Source organism: Salvelinus fontinalis, chromosome 8 (genome assembly GCF_029448725.1).
Source record: "Salvelinus fontinalis isolate EN_2023a chromosome 8, ASM2944872v1, whole genome shotgun sequence".
Classification (NCBI taxonomy): domain Eukaryota; kingdom Metazoa; phylum Chordata; class Actinopteri; order Salmoniformes; family Salmonidae; genus Salvelinus; species Salvelinus fontinalis.
This window is the reverse complement of record NC_074672.1, coordinates 11,523,098-11,548,481: the sequence shown is the minus strand read 5'-3', so window position 1 is coordinate 11,548,481 and position 25,384 is coordinate 11,523,098. Positions and strand designations below refer to the sequence as shown.

General features: G+C 43.0%; 2 protein-coding genes across 5 annotated transcripts in view; one reads left to right on the top strand and one right to left on the bottom strand.

Moving 5' to 3' along the window:
• The window catches only part of LOC129860548 (rho guanine nucleotide exchange factor 25-like), a 121,244-nt gene extending 104,619 nt beyond the window's left edge, over positions 1-16,625 (top strand). For all 4 annotated transcript variants that reach the window (XM_055931036.1, XM_055931037.1, XM_055931038.1 and 1 more), the window contains 9 exons: positions 4,429-4,518; positions 5,921-6,013; positions 6,284-6,334; positions 6,555-6,632; positions 7,489-7,680; positions 10,487-10,667; positions 11,244-11,494; positions 12,076-12,225; positions 14,203-16,625. In XM_055931036.1, the coding sequence (XP_055787011.1) occupies positions 4,429-4,518; positions 5,921-6,013; positions 6,284-6,334; positions 6,555-6,632; positions 7,489-7,680; positions 10,487-10,667; positions 11,244-11,494; positions 12,076-12,225; positions 14,203-14,334 (1,218 nt within the window). In that variant the 3' untranslated portion in view covers positions 14,335-16,625. The remainder of the gene's footprint in view (positions 1-4,428; positions 4,519-5,920; positions 6,014-6,283; positions 6,335-6,554; positions 6,633-7,488; positions 7,681-10,486; positions 10,668-11,243; positions 11,495-12,075; positions 12,226-14,202) is intronic.
• Positions 16,626-19,795: 3,170 nt separating this feature from the next.
• Positions 19,796-23,118, bottom strand: sp5l (Sp5 transcription factor-like). The gene is made up of 2 exons (XM_055931035.1): positions 22,595-23,118; positions 19,796-22,064 (listed from the first exon to the last, which is right to left on the bottom strand). The coding sequence occupies exons 1-2, from the start codon at positions 22,646-22,648 to the stop codon at positions 20,931-20,933; spliced, it is 1,188 nt and encodes a 395-aa protein (XP_055787010.1). The 5' UTR covers positions 22,649-23,118; the 3' UTR covers positions 19,796-20,930.
• Between the last annotated feature and the right edge of the window lie 2,266 nt (positions 23,119-25,384).

Genomic DNA, 25,384 nt, shown 5'->3' with positions numbered 1-25,384 from the left:
CTATGTTCGATTTAGTGTTCTTGAGACTCCATTCAAACCCGTCTGGGTCGGAAAATGCTGTTTAAAAGAGGACATTGCATTATCACATCTTTATACTCCCTGACGAAGGCCATGCAGCCGAAACGCGTCAGAGTTTTCAAAATCTTTGTTTCTATTGAACATGCCATAGAAATAAATGCATTTAAATGAATTATATGAAGAGTGCCTTGGTTCTCCTTTCTTTTTTGATGACGAATGTATCCCTTTTACCAAAGAGCACCTTCTGTCTACAAAAACCTAATATTGTGTAACTTAGCAGCGCTTCCCTTCCTTATTTTTTCTACAATCGTTTGTTGGGAGTTACAACCGGATCTCTTTCCTCTTGGGCGTCCTACGCAGTGACGTGCAGTCAGCTCATGCAGCGTAAGCAATGCTTACCCTGGGATAATTTAATTAAAAAAGGTGTCAACGAAATGCTTATTTTCTGTTATTTCATATTTTTACTCAATGATCCAGGTGTTTTTTTATGCTCATAATCAAAACATTTGCTAATACTACATCAAAACCTTAGGAAAGGCACCAGGGTATGCCTCCCTCCCCATGCATTCAAATCCATGAACATTGTTGACGTGCACAGCCACCAGTCACTGTTAATGGACAGGGTCACCACAGGCTGCTTTTCCTAGCTGACATTGTTGAATTGAGCGGATTTCATATTTTCCACATGGGTATTGCATAAACGTCATTATAAATAAGAATTGGTTCTTAACTGACTTGCCTGGTTAAATAAAAATACAAATACAATAATGGCTGTGTGGCTGCTCTACCAGTAAGCCGCCTATACTGTTTCCCCTGCCTGCGTTTCTCAGAGAACAGTCTATGACTCGGGTGACTGGAGTCTTTGACAATTATTTGGGCTTTCCTCTGACACCGCCTATTATAGAGGTCCTGGATGTCAGGAAGCTTGGCCCCAGTGATGTACTGGGCCGTACGCACTACCCTATGTAGCGCCTTATGGTCAGATGCCGAGCAGTTGCCATACCAGGCGGTGATGCAACCGTTGCTCATGTAATCGTGGCAACTACAGTATGTGGAGTTATTGTATACCTTTGCTGAAAAAGATGTAAGGTTAGCTAGACAATTGGAGACTTCCACTGTGTTTTCGGGTACATCAAACAAAACACAGAATGATTTGTTTGAAACAGTCAGTGATGTGATTCGAAAGGACATTGAAGATGAGATTAATGCAGCCCCATTTGTTGCAGTAGAAGAAGATGAGACCACAGATGTTTTAACAAAGGCCAGATCTCTGTGATTTTGTGTTATGTGGCTAAATGCGAAGTCAATGAGGCGTTTTTGGGGATTTGATGATGTGAGCGACATCTAACGAGCTGTGGTCTTGGTGGATTATGTATTGTGAGTGTTGGGGGAGTACAGCTGCGTTGAAAAGCTGGTAGCTCAAAGATATGATGGGGCCTCAGTGTTGGCATTACAGCTTAATTGGGTGCTGGCCAACATAAGATAAAAAGTGCTTGAAGCTACATTTATTCACTGTTATGCTCAAAAGTTAAACTTGGTGCTCTCACAGTCAGCGAAATGCATCCCAGTGTGTCAAATCTTTGTCAAGATGTTTTGATGATAGCAAGTCAGTGAGCCTGTCAACATATGCAAAGTATTTTGACTTCATTAGACTAAAGGCTGAAAATGGTACGGGATAACTGCAAATCCCTCAGACTTCATTGGATTTCATTTAAATTGACATTTTTTGGGGGGCGGGTTACTGTTGAATGAACATGAAAATAGGGTTGCTGTCCATTCAGCACCACGGAGTTAACCTGTAGGTTTTCATAGAGTGAGCGGCCCCCATGGCGCTGTCCATTCAGCACCACGGAGTTAACCTGTAGGTTTTCATACAGTGAGTGGCCCCCATGGCGCTGTCCATTCAGTACCACGGAGTTAACCTGTAGGTTTTCATACAGTGAGTGGCCCCCATGGCGCTGTCCATTCAGCACCACGGAGTTAACCTGTAGGTTTTCATACAGTGAGTGGCCCCCGTGGCGCTGTCCATTCAGCACCACAGAGTTAACCTGTAGGTTTTCATACAGTGAGTGGCCGCCGTGGCGCTATCTATTCACCAGTGCTGAATCCTGGCTTCGGCCTCAGATATCTTTGTATTTGTGAGAGGTATCTTGTATTGCACGCCACTGCAGGTCGTAACTCCTCCCGACATATGAGCTATTGATAGAAATAGCAGACCCTCATCGCAAAACTCAGTCGATCACCCACAAACTTTAAACAATGCACTACGGCAGCAAGTGAATGCTCAAAACTGAATTCACATCCCGCTTCCGTGCAAACCCCTGCAATAACAATAAGCACTTACCAGCACTCTTTCTCTGTAATGCCCACTCTCTCTGCAACAAGCTAGACGAGTTTGAATGGTGTCTCAAGGACACTAAATCAGACATAGCAATTGTATCTGAGACATGGTTCCAAAACAAAGTTTCCCCTGACATGCTTGACATCACAAACTAGTGCATAGTGGTTAAGGTCAGACCATATCGCCTCCCTCGCCTTCCTTTCCACAATTGCAATACGTGCAGTGTATTTCCTACCTGACTCAGATGGATAATCAACCAACAAGATGAGAAGCAATCCTTGACCTGGTCATTACCAATCTGTCACATTTCTACTGTGTTCCTGCCATCTGGAACCCACTAGCCATAAGTGACCATAATGTCATCACTATCCAACCCAAGGAAAGAAAAATCCAGAACACGACAATGAAAAGGAGTCGAGGAACAAAATATATGGAAATGTCTTTAGGACTGTATTTTTATATAGGTGTTTGTAATAATATTTCACATAATAATATTATTTGTGCGTTTGCCAATTTCGGTTAATAGCCTATGTCACTCTGGTGGTTGGAGATATCTGCTGTATGGTGAACTTGGGCGTCATCGAGGTTTATTTGAGAGTAAATCTGGCTTTGGTAATAGCTAGTGCCTACCCAGCCACCGACCTCACCGTACATCACTGCTCCTACGAAAACAAGCCCTCTGTCCTTAGGGAAGCCTCGAAGTCTGTGGTAATAGCTGTCCTCATTTGAATGAGAGCATCTTTCTTGGAAATGTCTGAGAACAGCGTAGGATCTCAGATGTGTTGATTGATGCAGAAGCAGTCGTGTTTATCATCCAGTTTATTATTATGAACCAGAGTTGTTCAATATTCGTGGTCTACTCTCAAAACACTTTCAAAAACAAAACCATTTGTGCAAAAAATAAATATGAAAAACCCTCAATAATTACTTACCGATTAAATTAGCAGCAGTAAATTCCAAGGCCACCATCTCGGTGCCATGGCAACAACGTACCTTATACACACGCATACACACATATACACGCACAAACCCACCACCATGTACACACACACGTGTGCATGCGCAAACACACATGCATTCGCACACACACGCACACAAACAACACCCCCCCCCTCCTCACCCATCACACAAAAACAAAACAGCGGATTTCGCTCGCTGGCACTACCATAGCCTTCCCTCCCCATAGAGTAATGATCTGTACACAACAACACATCCACTGCGGTGGGTATTCATGACAGGCCCCGGGCCCATAAACATCCTACTCAGGTGCTGGTCTGGTCTCCAGTCTACAGAGCTCCAGATTAGTTGCTAGGTCGAAGGTAGAGCCAACCTGCTTTGCTGTAAAACGCTCTGGTTACATGGATGATAACAGGACAGCATTGTGGGTAAATTATACATAACCTGCTGCTCCATTACCCCTCTCACACACACGCACCCATGCACACAGCACACCTATTACCACTCGTAGTTCTGCTGCTCTCTGCTGTCTGACAATTAGTCACACTAAACTGACCATAGGGAGAAAGAGAGAGAGATAGAGAGCGAGAGAGATAGAGATAGAGAAAGATAGAGAGCGTGAGAGAAATAAAGAGAGGGAGAGAGAGAGAGAGAGAGAGGGAGAGAGAGAGAGAGAGAGAGAGAGAGAGAGAGAGAGAGAGAGAGAGAGAGAGAGAGAGAGAGAGAGAGAGAGAGAGAGAGAGAGAGAGAGAGAGAGAGAGAGAGAGAGAGAGAGAGAGAGTTTGTTTTCTCTAATGAGGATGATTTGCATTCTGTTTAAGTTTTGTAGTTTCCTTCCTCTCATGGATTGAGTCATGCACCTCCTACAACACAATATGTTCAATAGTTTGAATGATAAGTTCCTTCTGTTCATAACAGTTGAGGATAGTGTTATGCATTGTTCTGACATGATATATTGCTACGAGGTGAATGTGTCTGTTTGATTTTCTGTTGCAGGAGATGTTTTCAGTAGCCATGTACTCCTATTTTGAATCTAAAGCAATTATGGATAGTGTTGTATATTTTATGACATGGTAAATTGATACAGGGTGATTTCACTGTTTGTATTACAGGAGAGGCGTCTCCATATGTATGTGGTGTATTGTCAGAACAAACCCAAGTCAGAGCACATCGTCTCTGAGTACATCGAGACTTACTTTGAGGTGAGTATCTCTTAGCAAACACAGCTAAGTCCATCCTCAATCCCTGCTATCTAACTGTAACTCTCGTTTGAAAAAGCAATTACATTTCTGCAGACTCCCTTGTGGTAATGTTATTTCCCATTGATGTGATTGTGGGAATGTCAAGTTTGGTCACGTTGATTGGTGGTTGTAGGAATGTAATATTATGTCACATTGATAGGCTATGGGAATAATGCTATGCCTTGTTCCCTGTCTTAGGTCAGTTAGGATCACCACTTTATTTTAAGAATGTGAAATGTCAGAATAATAGTAGAGAGAACGATTTATTTCAGCTTTTATTTCTTTCATCACATTCCCAGTGGGCCAGAAGTTTACATACACTCAATTAGTATTTGGTAGCATTGCCTTTAAATTGTTTAACTTGGGTCAAACGTTTCGGGTAGCCTTCCACAAGCTTCCCACAATAAGTTGGGTGAATTTTGTTCCATTCCTCCTGACAGAGCTGGTGTAACTGAGTCGGGTTTGTAGGCCTCCTTGCTCGCACATGCTTTTTCAGTTCTGCCCACAAATTTTCTATAGGATTGTGGTCAGGGTTTTGTGATGGCCACTCCAATACCTTGACTTTGTTGTCCTTAAGCTATTTTGCCACAACTTTGGAAGTATGCTTGGGATCATTGTCCATTTGGAAGACCCATTTGCGACCAAGCTTTAACTTCCCGACAGATGTCTTGAGATGTTGCTTCAATATATCCACATCATTTTCCCATCTCATGATGCCATCTATTTTGTGAAGTGCACCAGTGCACCAAATACCTGGTTGCCTTTGTCAGAAGGTTGAAACTTGGCCACAAGCGGAGCTTCCAACAAGACAATAACCCCCAAGCACACATCAAATTACCCAAAGAATTGATAATTTGGCCACAAAATCAACATTTTGCAATGGTCATCTCAGTATCTGGGTTTGAGCCCCATTGAAAACCTGTGGTCCATAAGCGCAGACGAAGGATATCAAGGATCTGGAAAGATTCTATATGGAGGAATGATCTAAGATCCCTCCGAATGTGTTCTCCAATCACATAAACATGATTGAAGGTATTGGAAACAGGGGTGCCAAAACTTTAGACCCCTATCTTTTGGAGCAAAAAATGTATTACTTGTACAACTGCCTTCAACTGAAATGTGTCTTCCGCATTTAACCCAACCCCTCTGAATCAGAGAGGTGCGGGGGGCTGCCTTAATCCACATCCATGGTGCTCGGGGAACAGTGGGTTAACTGCCTAGTACAAAATAATATACTACAGCTCAGTATTTGTATAATTAATAATATGCATTCTTTTTTGCTCATCTTTATCAAGGGTGCCAATCATTTTGGACCTGAGTGTATATGTTCATGAGAATGACTGTGTGTGTTTGGCCCTATCAGGAGCTGAGGCAACATCTGGGTCACAGGCTACAGCTGAACGACCTGCTGATCAAACCAGTCCAGAGGATCATGAAGTACCAGCTGCTGCTCAAGGTAACACACACAGACACAGACACACGCGCACGCGCACACAGACGGGCACGTAAACCTGCACGACGATAAGGTCGAATTCAATGTGGGAATGCACATAAAAGATGAGTGGCTATTTGAGTCATGAACATCTACCTGGTGCCAACCTTGTGCCTGTTGTACCTCTCTCTGGTATTCAAACTAACAAAACATCTCCCAGATGTCTTCACCTTACATAACATTGACTAGTAAACCTTGAACGCTCCTGACTCCATGCTGTGTTTATGTGAATAGGACTTCCTCAAGTATTACACCAAAGCCGGGATGGACACAGAGGAGCTCGAGGTGGGTGTTCGTCTGATACAACTCATGCTGTTATTACACTGTATCTACCATTCATCTACTATATAAACTATTTAGGACTAGGTGATTACGAGAGGCAAGTGTGAGGCTGTACGCTGTCTCTGCGCTATTAAGGGTTCTCTCTAGTCAAACAACCTGTATTCAGTAGTTGCTTGATTTAAATCACTTTCTCACTCACTCTCTCTCTCCTTCACCATCACAGAAAGCGGTAGAGGTGATGTGCTTTGTGCCCAAACGCTGTAACGACATGATGAATGTGGGACGTCTGCAGGGCTTCGAGGTAAGGCACTGCACTTAGGTCTCTCTCTTTCAAATACAGCTCTCACACAAGCAAAATATTGTATTGTAAGCCAAACCTCTTCTCGAGTAACCCCAGGCTCAGCAAGTCAATGTATTTGATGTATTCCAGAACTGGCACTGTTTTTTAAATTTAATTTTTTATTTTTTTTAATTCTCCCCTTTTCACCCCAATTTTCGTGGTATCCAATCGCTAGTAATTACTACCTTGTCTCATCGCTACAACTCCCGTACGGGCTCGGGAGAGACGAAGGTCGAAAGCCATGCGTCCTCCGAAGCACAACCCAACCAGCCATACTGCTTCTTAACACAGTGCGCCTCCAACCCGGAAGCCAGCCGCACCAATGTGTCGGAGGAAACACCGTGTACCTGGCCCCCTTGGCTGGCGCGCACTGCGCCCGGCCCGCCACAGGAGTCGCTGGAGCGCGATGAGACAAGGATATCCCTACCGGCCAAACCCTCCCTACCCCGGACGACGCTATGCCAATTGTGCGTCGCCCCACGGACCTCCCGGTCGCGGCCGGCTGCGACAGAGCCTGGGCGCGAACCCAGAGACTCTGGTGGCGCAGTTAGCACTGCGATGCAGTGCCCTAGACCACTGCGCCACCCGGGAGGCCCAGAACTGGCACTGTTGATTCAACTAATGAAAGGGCTTAGTGATTAGGTGACCATTTGAATCAGGTCAGCTACTTCTGGAAAACATCAACTAAGTGGACTGGCTGGAGGCTCAAGGAGAGCTTTTCAAAATACTGCTGCAAGCCATAAGTAAGCCATGTAATAAACCCCTATTCTCTTTTCACCCTGTATCTCTTCCCTCCATCCTTCTCTTTCATCTCCAGGGTAAGATCACAGCGCAGGGGAAGCTGCTCCAGCAAGACACTTTCACAGTGGCGGAACAGGACAGCAGCTTCCTGTCCAGAGCCAAGGAGAGGCGCGTCTTCCTGTTTGAACAGCTGGTCATCTTCAGCGAGCCAATCGACAGGAAGAAAGGATTCTCACTTCCTGGTTACACCTTCAAGAGCAGCATCAAGGTAGGTCTCTCTTCTTTTCAGATTTCTTTCTCCTCTTTTCTAATTTCAGGTTAGATTGAATGCATTAACTGCATAGGCTTTTTACCATAAGGAATCTAAACACACTGTTACTTCTTTCAGTCCCAGATAATGAATTGCATAACTGATGTTAACAAACACAATGTTTCTCCAAATCTAATATTGTGTACAAGTTCTTGAGTGTTCTTGGAAGCCTTAAAAGCATCTGTGTCTGTTTTATTGGTGAGGTATTTATTGGTGAGGTATTTAATGACCCCCCCCCCCCCCCCCCCCCCCCCCCCTCCAGGATGTCTTCCTCCTTCCACCAGATGGTAGTCAGATGTGATTTGTTCCCGGTGGATGGAACGTTACAGGAACGTTCAAATAAAAATGGTGGATGTAACATTACTGGAACATTCCGTTTGAAAAGCATGCATTTGTGCTAAAGTATGTTTACTCCACAAACTCTACTCGAAGTAAGCTGAATTTGGACAAGTTTGTTGAGTAAAATTACAAATTCATGTTTGCTCAAAACAACTCAAAACCGCACCCATCATTATTGTATTTCCCAGCATGCTGTCTTGCAGGTTGATTTTCAGAATTGTTTGTTTCAATACCTGTGTTTTTGCATGTACTTTGATTGGTTGATTAATCTTATTCTACACAAACATAAATAACATAAATTTTTCGAAAGTACTGTAAACCTCAATTAATAGCCTGAGTGTTTATTTGCTTAAAGGCCCAATTGAGTTAAAAACGAGTTTTCCTGTGTTTTATATTTCCACACAATGAGGTTGGAATAATACTGTGAAATTGTGAAAATGATAACAATGCCTGTTTAGTGTAAGAGCTGTTTGAAAAGACCGCCTGAATTTCCTTCCTGTTTGGTGGGATGGAGTGTTGGCCTTCCATGGTGACATCACCATGCGGAATATTTGTGAATAAGATAGAGAGATCCAAACTCTCTGCTAATAATAGCTCATTTTCAGTATTCCCGTCCTCACTCAGACCACTCCAAGACAGTCCTAGCTAAATACTTGCTTGATAAATTGCCCTTTTCTTAACTATTTTTGTTTCTTTTTGACGATTTTAATTGAAAACTATCACAGTAAGGTACTTAATTGTTACCCAGAAATGATTTGATAATGAGATAAAATGGCTGCATTGGACCTTTTAATCACAAAACAGGTGCTTATCAGAGACAGACTTCTATTTGAGCCAGGCGTCTATTTCCTTAATGCACACAGCTTTTGCTCATTTGCATAGTTCATTGTTTAATTCCAGCAATCACTTACAGCATTTTAATCAATTTCTTAATTTTCAGCACTAATGTGTTATCATTTACACACTGTGCCATGTTTCTTTTTTGTCTTAGTATGCCTCTATACATAAAAAAAAAAAAAAAAAAAAAATCCTTGACAGAATAAGCATTACAGTCTTCGACTGCATTTTTGGCAGTTCTTCCCTTCGCCACTAGAGGGCAATCGGCTGATTTCTAGGGGTCTGTACTCCTGAAGTTGTTGAATGGTTTCGTGCTTGCCAGTTGGCTAGCAGTTCTCAGGTGTTAGTAGCCAATAGCTAGCAGTTTCTTACTTGCCCCCCAAAATGTATGATTTCTGTAATTTTCTACTTATTACTGAAGTATTTAATGTAACAAATCAAACATTAAACATCATGGTAACTTCGTAAATAATTCATTTAGACATGGCATTTTTTTGAAACAGGTGTTTATTTGTTGAAATTTGTGCCATTGCCCCGTTATTAAAAAGGGACAGGCGGCTATTTGAGACTCTATGTGTAATTTAAGTTTTACGGTAATCCAATCTGTTAGTAGTTCGATTTATTGCACACGTTACTGAGATGGCTGTTCCAGTTTATTTGATTTGGGTTGTTTCAATATCAATCTTCCCTATCCCTACACCGTCAGTTATTGTGAATGCAGGTTGCGGTCGATAAAAAGTTCCAATTGTTGAATATCCTCACTCTGACTGGATTCCAATAGTCTCTACACATGGCATGCCAGCATAATGTGACTTGCAGGCTTGATGTGGCCTGTAAACCAGGAGTTTCAGACCACTGTGTTAGGGTATAACTAGGCCCTCAAAGAAATACCCTATAATATATGTAATGTATTTTCATAAAGAGTTTAATTTTAAAGATAATATATTCATTTAGAAACTAACTTCAAGGCTACATCAATGAAAAGTATTAAAGTCATGGGTGGTAACTACAATTCACTCGAAAGGCAAGGCACTCTGGGAAGTATGCAAATGAAGTAGAATAAATTAAAAGTTGAGTGAACATTCAATTCAACTTGAGAATGTATGTTGGTTCAGCTACACTCTTAGAAAAAAAGGTGCTATCCAGAACTAAAAAGGGTTCTTTGGCTGTATCCATAGGAGAACCCTTTGAATAATCCCTTTTGGGTTCCATGTAGAACTCTTTCCACAGAGAATTCTAGATGTAACCCAAGAGTTCTACCTGAAACCAAAAATGGTTCTACCTGGAACCAAAAAGGGTTCTCCTATTGGGACAGCCGCAGAACCCTTTTTTCCAAGAGTGTATATGCTCACATTTTTTGCAAACTCACAATCTTATTACAGCTGGTTGCCTTACAGTTGTCTATTGAATCAACGTCTTCTTCTTTTTATACAGTGCAGGGTTGCTTTTCCAAAATGTGTAGGTTTCCCAGAAGTCCTGGTTCGTAATTCAGAATTCCCTGCTTATTCCGTCCTCATTCTGGGAATCTTACAACCGGACATTTTGGGAAAGTTGCAACCCTACTGAATACACCTGTGCTGTGTTCCAGTTGAGCTGTCTGGGGGTGGAGGCTCCGGTGGAGGGGGAGGCGGGCCGATTGGTGCTGACCTCACGGGGGGCTGACGGGACTGTGGTGAGATACGTGCTACAGGCCGCCTCCCCAGAGGTCTGCAGGGCCTGGGTCAACGATGTGGGACAGATCCTGGAGACCCAGAGGAACTTCCTCAACGGTAGGATGGGAGAAATACTGATAGAAAAACACAACAGCTTTACTTTCAGGATTCATATCTAACCCCATGCTGCCAACTTCCTCAACGGTAGGACAGGAGACACAGACAGACAAGATCTACAGAGTAAACACCCACTTACTTTTACTCATGTCTGGCCTTTCCCACTGTTCCCGGGCGCTGAAGACGTGGATGTGGATTATGGCAGCCCCCCGCACCTCTCTGATTCAGAGGGGTTGGGTTAAATGCGGAAGACACATTTCAGTTGAATGCATTCAGTTGCACAACAGCCTCCCTTTCACTTTCCTTTCCCTTTCAACTTCCTCAACGGTACAATTGGAGACATACTGATGGCAAAACACAACATCCAGGAATCTTTACTAGTCACACGTCTTACGTTTGGCCTGATGGATTGTGAGCACTGAGCAGTAATGTTATCCAGCTCAGTACCAAGTCGACTTACACAAACAATAAAACTACAAAGACCAATGCTAATATTTTGACAAACATTGTGTCCCAAAATGACATGTTGCCTGGTCTAAATCCTCTCTCCCTGTCTTGTACCATGAATTCACCCAGCCCTCCAGTCTCCCATCGAGTACCAGCGCAGAGAGGGTACCAACAAGTCTAACAGCCTGGGCCGGAGCATGAGAGCCCCCCTCTCTTCGGCCAGCAGTCCCCTGCGCCCCCACTCCTCAGCCTCCATCGACCGCCAGCGCCTGCCCTGGCTCCGGTCCTACAACACCTCCCTCCCCACCCTCTACCTGCCCAGCCAGTTGGGTCAGGGAACGGGCCTCCAGGGCACCTCTGAGACACACACACCCCGGGAGGTAAGGTCATACTGTATATACACATTGACAACACACACACACACACACACACACACACACACACACACACACACACACACACACACACACACACACACACACACACACACACACACACACACACACACACACACACACACACACACACACACACACACACACACACACACACACACACACACACACACACACACATACTGCCGGAGGTAAAGGGCCCAGTCACACACACATACACCTCAGTGACCTACAGCAGTCAGGGGCCAAACACTGGGCTTCTGTTTGACCACAAACAACGAGACACTGCCATCCCCGTTTAGCTCGCCGGACTGGAATGTGCTCCAGCCAAGCCTGACCGAGTGTACACATCCACCCCTTAGGCTACGCTAGACCACATCTCCTCTACAGACTACATGTCGGGATCAGGAATCCTTCAATTAAATCCTAATCTGAAATAATCTGAGATCACATGAGAATTTTTTTTCCTGCCACAATAAAGAAAAAACAATCATCTGTTGGCTATCAGCTCTCAGTATCTAATGTTTAGTTGTGTTGTGTGTGTGTGTGTGTGTGTGTGTTTGCAGTCTCCTCTGGTCAGTAGGAACTCCCAGACAACAGTCTCGCCATCTCACGTCCAGCTGGCTTTCACTGACCAGTCTGGTCTGTCTCACTACTCTCAGACCCAGACCTCCCTGCAGTGCCAAGCGGGGTCCAATGGGCTGCATAGCACACAGGTATACACACGTACATGCACAAACACACAGACACACAGACACACACACACGTGCACATGCACGCAAGCATGCGCACGCACACAGCACACAGAAATAAACACACGCAAGGACACAAAACGTTTCTTATGAACCTATTCTCCATTATGGGAAAGCATGCATGCTGTAATTACATGATTTACCTATCAATACATCTCAATCTACTCTTTAGGTTTATTGTAGGCATGATTTATCTCCGACGTCAACAATATGAATAGGAAAACAAACCAGGAGAAACTGCTGGGGGACTAAATAATAAGTAACGGTTGATTGTATGGCGGAATAATGATCATTCTTATATGGTCATTTATGTTCATTAAAATATGAAAGGCTTTAGTGAATGGCAAACATTTGTACAGTACAGGGGGAATGGAAAGAAGGAATTTTCGTCAAAATGATAGTCAGGCTACTACTTCCCCTGTTGGGCAGAAACAGAAGAGAGAAGTATTTTTCAGAATGAAAAAAGAATTTGGAATATTGTAGAGGAGTTTTTTCTGAAACAAGAACCAGAAATTGTATCTTTTTGTAGGCCGTTGTTGAGTGTGTTAACCTTAGACCAACCATTAACTACACAACCCTCTGTTATTACTATGCACTTGTATCAAGTATAGAACATCTCTGCTTGCACTTAGCGAGTGGAGCCGACATACCTATTTGTTCTGACTATAGGCAGTTGGTCTATGTATTTACTCAGGCTGGATGGGGCCTATGGGTACATAAACAGGAAACAGCCTGACCCAGACACGGAAGTCAGAGATGCCGATCAATGGCCTAATTGTTCTTTCTCTCCCTCTCCCTCTCATGGTGGAATTTGCACATTGTGTTGTTGTGACTGATATATTGTAAACAGAAAAACAAACCACATTATGGCTGTCACTGACATACACTGAACAAGAATATAAATGCAACATGTAAAGTGTGTTTCATGAGCTGAAATAAAAGATCCCAGAAATGTTCTATACGCACAAAAAGCTTATTTCTCTTAACTTATGTGCACAAATATGTTTACATCCCTGTTAGTGAGCATTTCTCCTTTGCCAAGATAATCCATCCACCTGACAGGTGTGGCATATCAAGAAGTGGATTAAACAGCATGATCATGATACAGGTGCACCTTCTGCTGGGGACAATATAAGGAAACTCTAAATGTGCAGTTTTGTCACACAACACAATGCCACAGATGTCCCAAGTTTTGCGGGAGCGTGCAATTGGCATGCTGGCTGCAGGAATGTCCACCAGAGCTGTTGCCAGATCATTTCATGTTAATAAACTGTGGGTTTGCACAAAATAATTTTCCCACAAACTGTCAGAAAACTTCTCAGGGAAGCTCATCTGCGTTCTCGTCATCCTCACCAGGGTCTTGACCTGACTGCAGTTTGGCGTCGTAACCAACTTCAGTGTGCAAATACTCACCTTCAATGGCCACAGGCACACTGGAGAAGTGTGCTCTTCACGGATGAATCCCGGCTTCAACTGTACCGGCAGATGTCAGACAGCGTGTATGGCGTCATGTGGGCGAGCGGTTTGCTGATGTTAACCTTGTAAACAGTGCCCCGTGGTGGCGGTGGGGTTATGGTATGCGCCGGCATAAGCTACGGACAACGGACACAACTGCATTTTATCGATGGCAATTTGAATGAGATCCTGAGGCTCGTTGACGTGCCATTGCTCCGCCGTCCTCACCGACAATGCAAGGCCCCATGTCGCAAGGATCTTTTTGTTCAGCGTAGTAACTCATTTGCAAAACATCTTTATTCGTTAATGTTTCGACCTATATTCCCCTAAAAAATATATCTTTCTGACATCTAACATTTCTCCCCAGAGCTTTACACAATGGCATATGCCTTTCTTTGGGAAAAACAGCTATTTAGGCTACATTTCATAAAATCTATTAATGAAGTTGTAAACATATTTGAATCTGTGTCTCCTCCTCTCCCCCAGCAAAGCGCAGGAGAGGGCTGCAGTACCAGGGGCCTGCCTGGTGAGGCTGTACCTCCTCCTGTATCTGTCTCTGGTCCATTGGCCGGCAAGCGCTCCAGCAACCTGGCCCAGCTCAATGAAGATGACCTATGAGCCCTGACCCCTAGGAGGAAGGAGGTTCACGGACCGCCACAGCTACAGAGAGAAGAAGGAGGGCCTCATCTCGGCTTACCATATGTTGATGCTATTGTAACTTAAGGGTCCTTTTGAAGGTGGATGGGGTGCTTCTGTATGGAGCAAGGACTGGATGGAGACTGCTCTTCTGGACTGTTGCTACTGCTTTTTCAGACTGTTACCGGGCGGTTCACCGACATTCTGAGAAATATAAACCATGATTCTAACGGAATATACAGTATGCGCATTTCATCTGATTTTTTTGAGCGATGTGATTTGAGGTTGAAGACGTGCCTCTGCGTGGGCACCACTAATGGGTAGCACCCAGCTAGATGTTGCAATGGCTGAGGTTACGAAGGACACTTAATGGACATCAGGTATTATGGTGACTTTGCTTGTTTTATTATGACGACTTTGCTTGTTTAATTTTTCATTTTGGAGAATTTCTATACAGTATAAATTGTACTGTTTACCAGAGAGCTGTGGGATTTGTTCAAAGGAAGAAGAAAAAAGTCCATTCCTGATTGGGGAGGTCACTGGAGAAGTGTCTGTGTGTGAGTGCGCACGCTGCAGGCATGTGTGTGTGCGTATGTGCGCAACATGCGTCTGTGTGTGCATGTGTGAGTGAAATGTGTCCGTGTGTGTGTGTGTGTAAATATGTGCGTAAATTGTGTGTGTGTGTTTGTGTGTGTGTGTGTACATGTGTGTGTGTGTGTGTACAGGATCGGCGGCTTCTCTTCTTGTAAACAAACATGGATCTTTCGACTTTCTTTCTACTTTTCTCTCACACTGCTGGATTCTTCCGACAACTATTTCTATTCTCAGGCTGTTAAAACATGAAGTCATTCCTCCACTGAGCGTATACATCTGTATATATGTAGAACATTGGATTCATCTCTCGTGGAACAGAATTGTCCTGCTCTTACCGCAGTGTTTCCAATGGATGAGAACGAGATAACTATCGATTGTTCTCTTATTCTGTTTGACCCGAAGTTGGCTCTTGTTTGATCTGGAGATTCCAGACTAAAAAGGGGTGAGGGAGCCCCCTGGAGGCACTCTGCAGACATGACGTCACTCTAATGTCATTTCAGACTTAATGGTATTTCCTTGATTCCTTGTGTTCTCTGCAGCAATCCTTTCTCTGTCTCTTTCTCTAAAAGTCAGAGGGAAGTGAGGTCATGATTATGTTGGGAGAGAAGAGACGGGGAGAGAACTGGTGGGGAGGACACAAGGAATCGAGGAGAGACTATTGAGATGTGGCCAGAGTGGTGGCCATGCCACAGCCAGTCTGACGGGAATGCTAGGGGACGGAGACCGACTGATATTTCAAACATATGTTTTCTTGATGACAGGAGACATGAAGGGGTGGTATTGAAATGTGGTGAGGTGTCACACAGTCTGTCAATGAAGTCCAATGACGACGTGTCACAGCCTTCTGCTGTGTTCAAGGATCTCTGCTGGCTTTTGCTACTTAGTACACGCCATGCACCTGGCTCAGGCTTACATCTCTGCTTCTTAGATAAAGGACAGCAGTTTAGAGTTAACTACTTGGGTTGTTGTATCAGTTGACACTGTGGATATCAAGTGCTGCGTCTGCATGCTCCGTGCTCATCAACGTGAGACTTTTGCCAAAGCCAGGTGCTTTTAGAACTTCATGTACTTCAATTCATTCTGCTACTCTAATATATTGCCAACTGTTGTTTTTTTTTACACATCAAATCAATTACATGTAGTTGTGATTTGTTTACTTCAATGCCCGACCTTTCATCTTCTGAATAGAAAAAACGACTGTAAAACGAGAAGAGATAGAAGAGATGATAGATAGAAGAGATGATTTCAGCTCTTGGTGAATTCTTCTCTTTTACCAGTAGAGGTCAGTGTAAAGCTTTCAAATACAGATAGCGGTCATTGGAGGTTAGACAGCTGCATCAAAGATCAATGTCTTCAAGTTACAATGCCCCCTCTAGCTAAATCTGTTTAAAATATCTCAATTACAGTGACTGTTTAAATTCAGAACATAAAAGTTTGGTCCAAAACTCCGTCTCAACTCCTCAGTGCTCGTGGACTAAGGGGTGCTGTTTGTAAAGTTGAAGTCATAGTGGCGATTATTGCTCTGGCATTTTGTGCATGTTACTTAAATATGAAGGAATACCACTACAGAAATTAAGATACACTAAAGAAAAGAGCAGGACAAGGGCTATAATGATGCCATGTTTGACTGAATAGAATCGGTTGTATTATATCAAATAAAAAGCCTTTTGAATTAGGAATTGTCTATTTCATGTCATTTCTGAAGGTATATCCCTCTAACATTGAGATGATCTGAATATATATCAAAAAATATCATGAGTATTAATACATGGAAATAACAACCAAATCAAATTTATATTATTTCATTTATTTTACCCTTATTTTACCAGGTAAGTTGACTGAAAACATGTTCTCATTTACAGCAATGACCTGGGGAATATTTACAGGGGAGAGGAGGGGGGATGAATGAGAAAATTGGAATCTGGGGATGATTAGGTGGCCATGATGGTACAGTTTAAGTCAGAAGTTTACATACACCTTAGCCAAATACATTTAAACTCAGTTTTTCACAATTCCTGACATTTAATCCTAGCAAAAATGACCTGTCTTAGGTCAGTTAGGATCACCACTTTATTTTAAGAATGTGAAACGTCAGAATAATAGTAGAGAGAACGATTTATTTCAGCTTTTATTTCTTTCATCACATTCCCAGTGGGCCAGAAGTTTACATACACTCAATTAGTATTTGGTAGCATTGCCTTTAAATTGTTTAACTTGGGTCAAACGTTTCGGGTAGCCTTCCACAAGCTTCCCACAATAAATTGGGTGAATTTTGGCCCATTCCTCCTGACAGAGCTGGTGTAACGGAATCAGGTTTGTAGGCCTCCTTGCTCGCACACGCTTTTTCAGTTCTGCCCACAAATTTTCTATAGGATTGAGGTCAGGGCTTTGTGATGGCCACTCCAATACCTTGACTTTGTTGTCCTTAAGCTATTTTGCCACAACTTTGGAAGTATGCTTGGGGTCATTGTCCATTTGGAAGACCCACTTGCAACCAAGCTTTAACTTCCGGACTGATGTCTTGAGATGTTGCTTCAATATATTCACATAATTTTCCCTCCTCATGATGCCATCTATTTTGTGAAGTGCACCAGTCCCTCCTGCAGCAAAGCACCCCCAAAACATGATGCTGCCACCCCCATGCTTCACGGTTGGTGTTCTTCGGCTTGCAAGCATCCCCCCTTTTCCTCCAAACATAATGATGGTCATTATGGCCAAACAGTTCTATTTTTGTTTCATCAGACCAGAGGACATTTCTCCAAAAAGTACGATATAGATACTATTGTACATGTTTCTTCCAGCATCTTCACAATGTCTTTTGCTGTTGTTCTGGGATAGATTTGCACTTTTTGCACCAAAGTACGTTAATCTCTATGAGACAGAACGCATCTCCTTCCTGAGCGGTATGACGGCTGCGTGGTCCCATGGCGTTTATACTTGCGCGCTAATGTTTGTACAGATGAACGTGGTAACTTCAGGCATTTGGAAATTGCTCCCAAGGATGAACCAGACTTGGTGAGGTCTACAATTTATTTTCTGAGGTCTTGGCTGATTTATTTTGATTTTCCCATGATGTCAAGCAAAGAGGCACTGAGTTTGAAGGTAGGCCTTGAAATACATCCACAGGTACACCTCCAATTGACTCAAATTATGTTAATTAGCCTATCAGAAACCTCTAAAGCCATGACATCATTTTCTGGAATTTTCCAAGCTGTTTAAAGGCACAGTCAACTTAGTGTATGTAAACTTCTGACCCACTGGAATTGTGATACAGTGAATTATAAGTGAAATAATCTGTCTGTAAACAATTGTTGGAAAAATTACTTGTGTCATGCACAAAGTAGATGTCCTAATCGACTTGCCAAAACTATAGTTTGTTAACAAGAAATTTGTGGACTGGTTGAAAACGAGTTATAATGACTCTAACCTAAGTGTATGTAAATTTCAGACTTCAACTGTATGAGAGACAGATTGAAAATGAACCCTAAAAGGAAAAAGGACCTAACCCTGCTCATACATACAGAAATAGCAAGGAGGAATCTCCCACCTTTTTAATTGTAGTGCCACATATCGCAGCCTAAACTAAAGAAATACCCTTCAAACAGCCCCTGAAGACAAATGCTGCTTTTCGACTGTAACACCAGTGTTACAGTAGTGTATACACCCGTATGTTATACTAGGGAAATTGTGTTTCCATATCTAGGGCTGACAGTGAGGACTTGTGAAAAGCATAATCAACAACCTTTTGCATGATCAAAACAGTTGCTTTGTGAGAAGGTGTTAAAGTTCACTGTTAGCCGTTGTAATGTAAATGACAGATGAAAAGTACCCGTTGGCCTGGCTTTGGCCCCAATTAAAAACAGGCCCTCCGGAGCCATGGTCAAAAGAGACATGGGTGCTGGCCCAAGTAGAGCGTTTTGGGTAAAACTATGTGTGGAAATGCACAAAAGAGATAACCCCTGGATAAGCAGGGACACCAGAAATCTGTTCATCAGAATAAACACTCGTCCTGGTCCTGAGCTGTAAAGTAGAGCAGGTCTTGATTGTAAGATGCCTGGGATATATGGGTGCAAGAGGGGAGAGAGGGGGTGAGGCTGGTGGCGAGAGGGGGGCTATAAAGAGTATTAACTTTCAGGGGGCTAAATCAAAGGGAGCTCCTATCACCAAGAGGGATTGTTAGTGGGTTAGTTCCCCTCAGAATAAAAGGTCACCCTAGGCAGTAAAGCAGGGCTGAACGTAACACAACTGTGATATATAGGAACTGGGGGGGGGGGGGGGGGGGGGGGGGGGGGGCAGAGAGAGGGAACCTGGAAGAGAGAGGAGTGAGAGAAGTATTAACTTTCAAAATCAAAGGGCTTTCCTGTCACCACTGGGGGGAGGGGTCTGAGCAACAGGGGTCCTATTCACGGGAGAGTCCCGTGGAGTGGCGGGCCAGTGCATCTGTTGTCTCAATCTCCTCCATTCAGAGAAAGAAAACAGCCATTAATAAAGCCACATGGCTGTGAACTTGATTGCAGAAGGCCTACTCCAAACTGCCCCCGTCTCCCACAAACAGCCTGCGTCCCCAGTCAATGGTGGTCTCTCCCTGTTTACTTTGAGGTGTGAAAGCTTTGAACATCCCCTCCACTCCCCATTTTTAAGAGGTGTTTCCTTCACACTTCAATGATACAATGACCCACCATTTGTATTCTGAATGAATACAATCAAATTACAATTGAATGAAACATTAGATATTTTGGTTGACTAGAATGCCATGCATTGTATTAGGTGGAAGAAGGCATAAAAAAACATTTGAGTCTCACACTATCACTCTGAGAAAATATGAGAAAATAACATATAACATTGAATGTGGATTTGCTTTAACAAGGAATTTCCGTTTATTAAAATGTACATGCAGTCGTAACTTCAATTAAGTTGTCTGTGAAATTGATACATTATTTACAAAGTCTTCCAACAAATGTTGGTTTGTACACATAGGAATGGCAATTCACATTCTGATTAAATAACAAGAATCAATTTCAACAACAGATGAAACTGAGATAGGGGTTTATATATCCAGTAATAAAACATTATAACACTGATCCCACAATCATTTGGCCAAACAGCAAATTTCTTAAATCAACCAATATGTGGTATACATATTTCAGATACATTTTCTACCTCATGTAATTCACATTCCATTATCAAAAACGTTCCTGAATTGCAGATTCTCAAAGATGAAACATGCAGAAAGTGGATTATTTGCATGTTACATACATTTGCTGAATTATTTATATTTCAATATTACAAATTAAATCGAAATAAAATTAACACCTTGGAATTCTTATTTATTATGACTATCTACTCAAGCTGCTATACCAAGTCACTTTACTACTTAAAAACAGTCTTCATTTTGAAAAAAATCAATCATACTGTATATTCTATTATGTACAGACTTCTCATACTAGTTTATATTTAATTTTTTTACTTTTAATTAATACTTGTTATTTTTGGACTTTTGTATTTGGCAATTGATTCTTGATTGATATTATTGTACTGCATTGTTGAGTTAGCAAGCAAGCATTTCACTGTACCGTGTGCACGTGACCAATAAACTTTGATTTAATTTGACCTTGGACATTGATAGCTGATTAATGTGGGAACCGGGTTATAATGTCACCGTCAAGGGTTAAGAGTGGCTACCATCTTGCTATGGGAGATCATTTTTGTGCAACACCTAGAAATGCCCAGTGAACACTCTGTATCCATATCACAATCCTAAAAGGGGAAGCAAAGCCACTCGCTTTGCTTCCCCTTGTTGTGAAATACCTCTCAAAAGCGTTTTGTTGACGGGCTGAAAATGGTCCCGACTACAGAGGTTAATAGTCTATAGGGTGTCCTTGTCCTCTACTCTCTCTCAGAGGGTCTGTGGCAGTTACAGTACAATCACATATTGCAGTCTCTTGGCTCTATATAGAGTTATTGAATCCCCCCTCTAGTCCGTTCTACTCTCTCTTGATATTGGCCAACAGAGAGTCCGACGTGTTCCCACCGGACCGGCTCTTCCTACTCTGGTGAGTCTTGACATGTTTGGAGAGGTGGTCGCTCCTCATGAACCTCTTCCCACACTGCTGGCATCCGAACCTCTTCTCCCCGGTGTGTGTTCTGAGGTGGCGCTGTAGCTCGTCGGAGCGGGTGAAGCTCTTCCCGCAGAACAGCCAGTTGCAGATGAACGGCCTCTCCCCGGCATGCCAGCGCAGGTGAGCCTTCAGGTGAGACGTCTTCTTGTACACCTTGCCGCACTCTGGGATATGACAGATGTGCAGTCGTTTCTTGCCAAACTCGAGTCCCCCGCCGTTGGCCTGGCAGTTGGGGCACTTGCAGCGACGGCAGCGGCGTGTGGAGGATAACAGGCCCTTGGAGGTGCCCTGTAGGAGGGCTGCGATTTGGGGCTGGTGGCCCAGGACCAGCTGCCGGCCCAGGGAAAAGGGGTGGTGGTGGTTGGTGGGGCTTCCGTGGCCAGTGGTCTGGGGGAGGCTCCACCAGCCCTGCTGGCCCTCCTCCCCTACATGGTGTTGTCCACCGGATAGATGGTGCCTGGCGGAGGATACAGAGTTCTGAAAGAAGCCGGGAAAGTTTTGTCCCACAGAGACGCCATTATGCTGGGGGTAGTACTGCGGCCCATTGGGACCCTGGCTCTGGGATGAGAGGACCTTGACGGGGGAGAGTTCGAAAGAGTAGGCGGAGGGAGGCTCGGCCGGCGGAGTCAGGGGCAGCTCGTGGTGGTGGTGGTGATGGTGGTGATGATGGTAGAGCGCGTGGGGGTGAGGACCCAGACCAGAAGGCAGACTCTGTCCAGGGCCAACAGGGAACTGGACCTTGGGCACGGCGAATGTCATCTGATGTGCGGCTGCAGTGAGGCTGGAGGCGCTGAGACTAGAACTAGGGGCCACCGCTACCTCGTTGCTCCAGAGCTGGAACATCCCGGAGGCTGAGCTCACCCCTACCGCCCCCTCATAGGGGAACTGGGAGCTCTCAGAGCCCACCGTGCCACCCACCTGCCAGGCCTGGCTACAGGTGGTGGCCAGGAAGGACAGGGCGTTGGGGGCTCCCTCTGGGGACGAGCTGGGGGTCCGGTCCTGGTGGAAGATGGATAAAGAACATAATTCACTAACTCACACTAATGACCCAGGCTAATCAATCTATCACATTTTTTTATAAAGTACTTTTTACATCACAAGTTGTCACAGAATGCTTTTACAATAAGTCTGGTGAAACTTCAGGAATCTTAGCAATTCAAGTGAATATTGTGTATTAAAAAAAATGTATAATGTGCAAATAACAGTAATTTCTCATGAGGTACTTTTATTTGTTCTTGAATATAAGTTTTACATATACAAATGTCAACTACAATATTCACAGATATTTATTGATTACAACTATATCATGATACAGTATCTGTGCAACTTAAAACTTCCTAACATTCTTTCATTCTGTAAGGTTTTAAAATAATAAACGTTAACTTAGCTATAAACGGGACAGCGAATATAGCCTACTGAACATCACATTTTATAACTCTACAGACGTATTAACTTTGAACAAATTATTGCCAGACGCAATACACTGTATAGAAGTCCCTATATTGATTCGTACCAAAACGATTACAAACCTGTAAAAAGGTGTGTAGAAAGTTGTCATTCCGTTGTATCGTCAGCGCAGCCATCTGTCCACGCGCTCTGTGTCTCCGCACCTGCAACACGAGCTGCGCGGAAAGGCAGCGATGAACGAGTTTACCAGGAAAGTTGCGCGGTGTCGATGGAGAGAAGCGCAGCAAGCACTCGGGTCTTGGATGACCCCGAAACTAAAAACAGTCCTATCCAGAAACAAAGTAATCCTGTGTCATGCAAGGCAAGTGTCCGGTCCTCAGTCCGCTTGGTTACAACGCTTAAAATGGTCTGACTGAATGAAAGACACAACTAATTCCAGTTCATGTGGGTCCTCTTTTCAGTCACAAGCAGTCGCATACAGCCACAGAGCAGAGCGCTTCTTTGAAGTGCAAGTGAAGAAGAGACTATCGCAAGAAATCCTGTGGATTATTTCAAAGGCAGTTGCATGAGCTGTATCTTGTCTTTATAAAGAGGAAAGGTCCTCTCAACGGGGTCTCCATGAGAACCAGTATGGAGAGGAGATGTGAGGAGGGGAGTAAGGGAGGGGGGTTGATTGGGGAGGAGGGGGGAGGAGGGGGTTACATTGGTTGACGGAGAAGGGTTGCTCATAATTTGCACTCAATTTCAACCAAATGCTGACCTTGCAAAACAACTCCTCCCTCAATTGTTCTGAAAAACTATGAGGCGTGAAAAAGGTATTCAGTAATATCCTACAATTTGAGGGAGGGATGTGCTCTCGATTTTCTCTGCATATAAACTGCATATCAACGCGGATTTTGTTAAATAAATGGGCAACTTTATTACACGTGTAGGCCATTACTATTATTAATAATACGCCTGATCGTAATAATAAGCATCACCATTTGGCATTTCTGCACATAGCATTATCAATATAGTTTAGAAGACAGAAAAATCTAAACCAAGATCACTCCATTTCTTATTGCCTACAGTGCTTGGAACAACACAATTTGCATGAATGGAATAATAATAATTATTGTGCATTCTAAATATAATATTCTTAAATTACTGAACTGTATCAGCAATGTCTACAACGCTTGCAACATCGCTTGAAATTAAGTGGGGTCTTTACTTGTTATTTGATCTTCATGATAGTCAAATACATCGGTGATATATCATACCAGGGTGGAGATGGGCAATACATGATCAAATCAAATATGTTTCATCACAGAAACAAATACAACGCTTTTAAATATCGTCCGTTCAGTTCTCTCTCCTTTTTCTCATGGTTACACCTTCCCAGGCTTCATTTGGGATCAGACTGTAAAGAATGTCACATCACCCTCATGACCATAACATTAAATGTTTTCCCTCACAAAGCTAATTGATAAAACCTCATCAAAGCCTCCCCAGTACTCACTGCTAGGTGACACGTCAATGTCCTGCCCTGCGTGACACCCTCACACTTCAGGGTCAAGGAAAGGCCATTACAGATCTACTGCATTAATACATGCAGATTGGGAGAGTTAATCTAATTCTGTAGATCTGTTAACCATTACAAAGTTAAGAGCTTAAATTCAAGTCGGGAGCTCTGCTCATTTCTCATGTAAATAGGAGAGAAAAGCCTGAGCATCTCTTCTCTTTGCTGTGAACCACATTATTCTCACAGTTCGGTGGTTCTCAATGAAAGAAAATGCAGAGAACTTTGCAGAAAATAATCACTTTGTTCTGTGTTAAGTTAATACCTAACACCACTTTAGCAAAATGTATACACGAGTCATATACCTGTACTGTAAGCAATCATTTCCAAACAGTTACTGTATGATTTAAAGGTTTGCATCATAAGAAAAATATTACAGGCAAACAAAATGTAGATTAAAGATTAACAGGCAAATGTCATTTCAATCTGACCATTGGTATTTTGATGAATGATAAAGGAGGGTTCTACTAACTAGTTATTACCACACCAACACAGTATGTAATATTACTTATTTACAAAATAACTTTATTTTTCTAAAAGAAACTTCATTTGAGGGGTCAGATACATAAGCATTAGGATTGTAAACATTACTGATTGAGTTTGCCCTATGGCCGTTTGAGAAGGATATTTTTACCTTACCATTTGTATATAAAAGGGCTTGCAGGGAGAAGTGTGGGGCAGTGTTGCCTCTAATACATACAGTGTGTTACAATTGGTCTAATAAAAAAGGGTAATTGCTAACATAGAAAGCAAACACCCTGAAGAAAGTGACATCAGGTGACAGGAAATACATAAAAACGTTATTTTTAAACAGCTTTTCGTGAATTATAGCTCAAGCCTTCATGTAATACTAATGAGTTTCAGTTTTTTCATGTTCATTTTATATTGGCTTGACATAGATGATCTATTAATTGGTGCATGAATATACAGCCTCGACAAAGATCATGCAAATGATTCATTTAGTACGTGGTTGGCTCTTATCTCTGAATGACCTCGACTGAGGAAAGCCTATGGAGAACAATTCAGCTCCATTTTCAAATGTTTTGTTCCACCCACCCTTACGAAGAGTACAAGATATCCATTAGATTTCCTGTAACCTAAGCTTGCCACCTGAAAACAAAAGATAATATAGCTCTCCTCAGAAATGCTGTACTCAATTATGTTTGCCTGGTAAACAGCATTTGTAATCAACATTTTGTAACAGAGTATTTTCACTTTGAAATCCGTTCCTATTAAAAGGGTTATGTCTCCAAGAAAATGATCTGCCATCTTTGGATATGCACTGAGTACACAAAACATTAGGATCACCTGCTCTTTCCATGACATAGACTGACCAGGTGAATCCACGTGAAAG

What these genes read in the sequence shown, in the direction of transcription:
- sp5l (XM_055931035.1), bottom strand. Translation starts at nt 22,648, where the DNA reads ATGGCTGCGCTGACGATACAACGGAATGACAACTTTCTACACACCTTT. An exon ending in TTCTACACACCTTTTTACAG is followed by an intron (nt 22,065 to 22,594) that starts GTTTGTAATCGT and finishes ATCTTCCACCAG; the next exon opens with GACCGGACCCCCAGCTCGTC.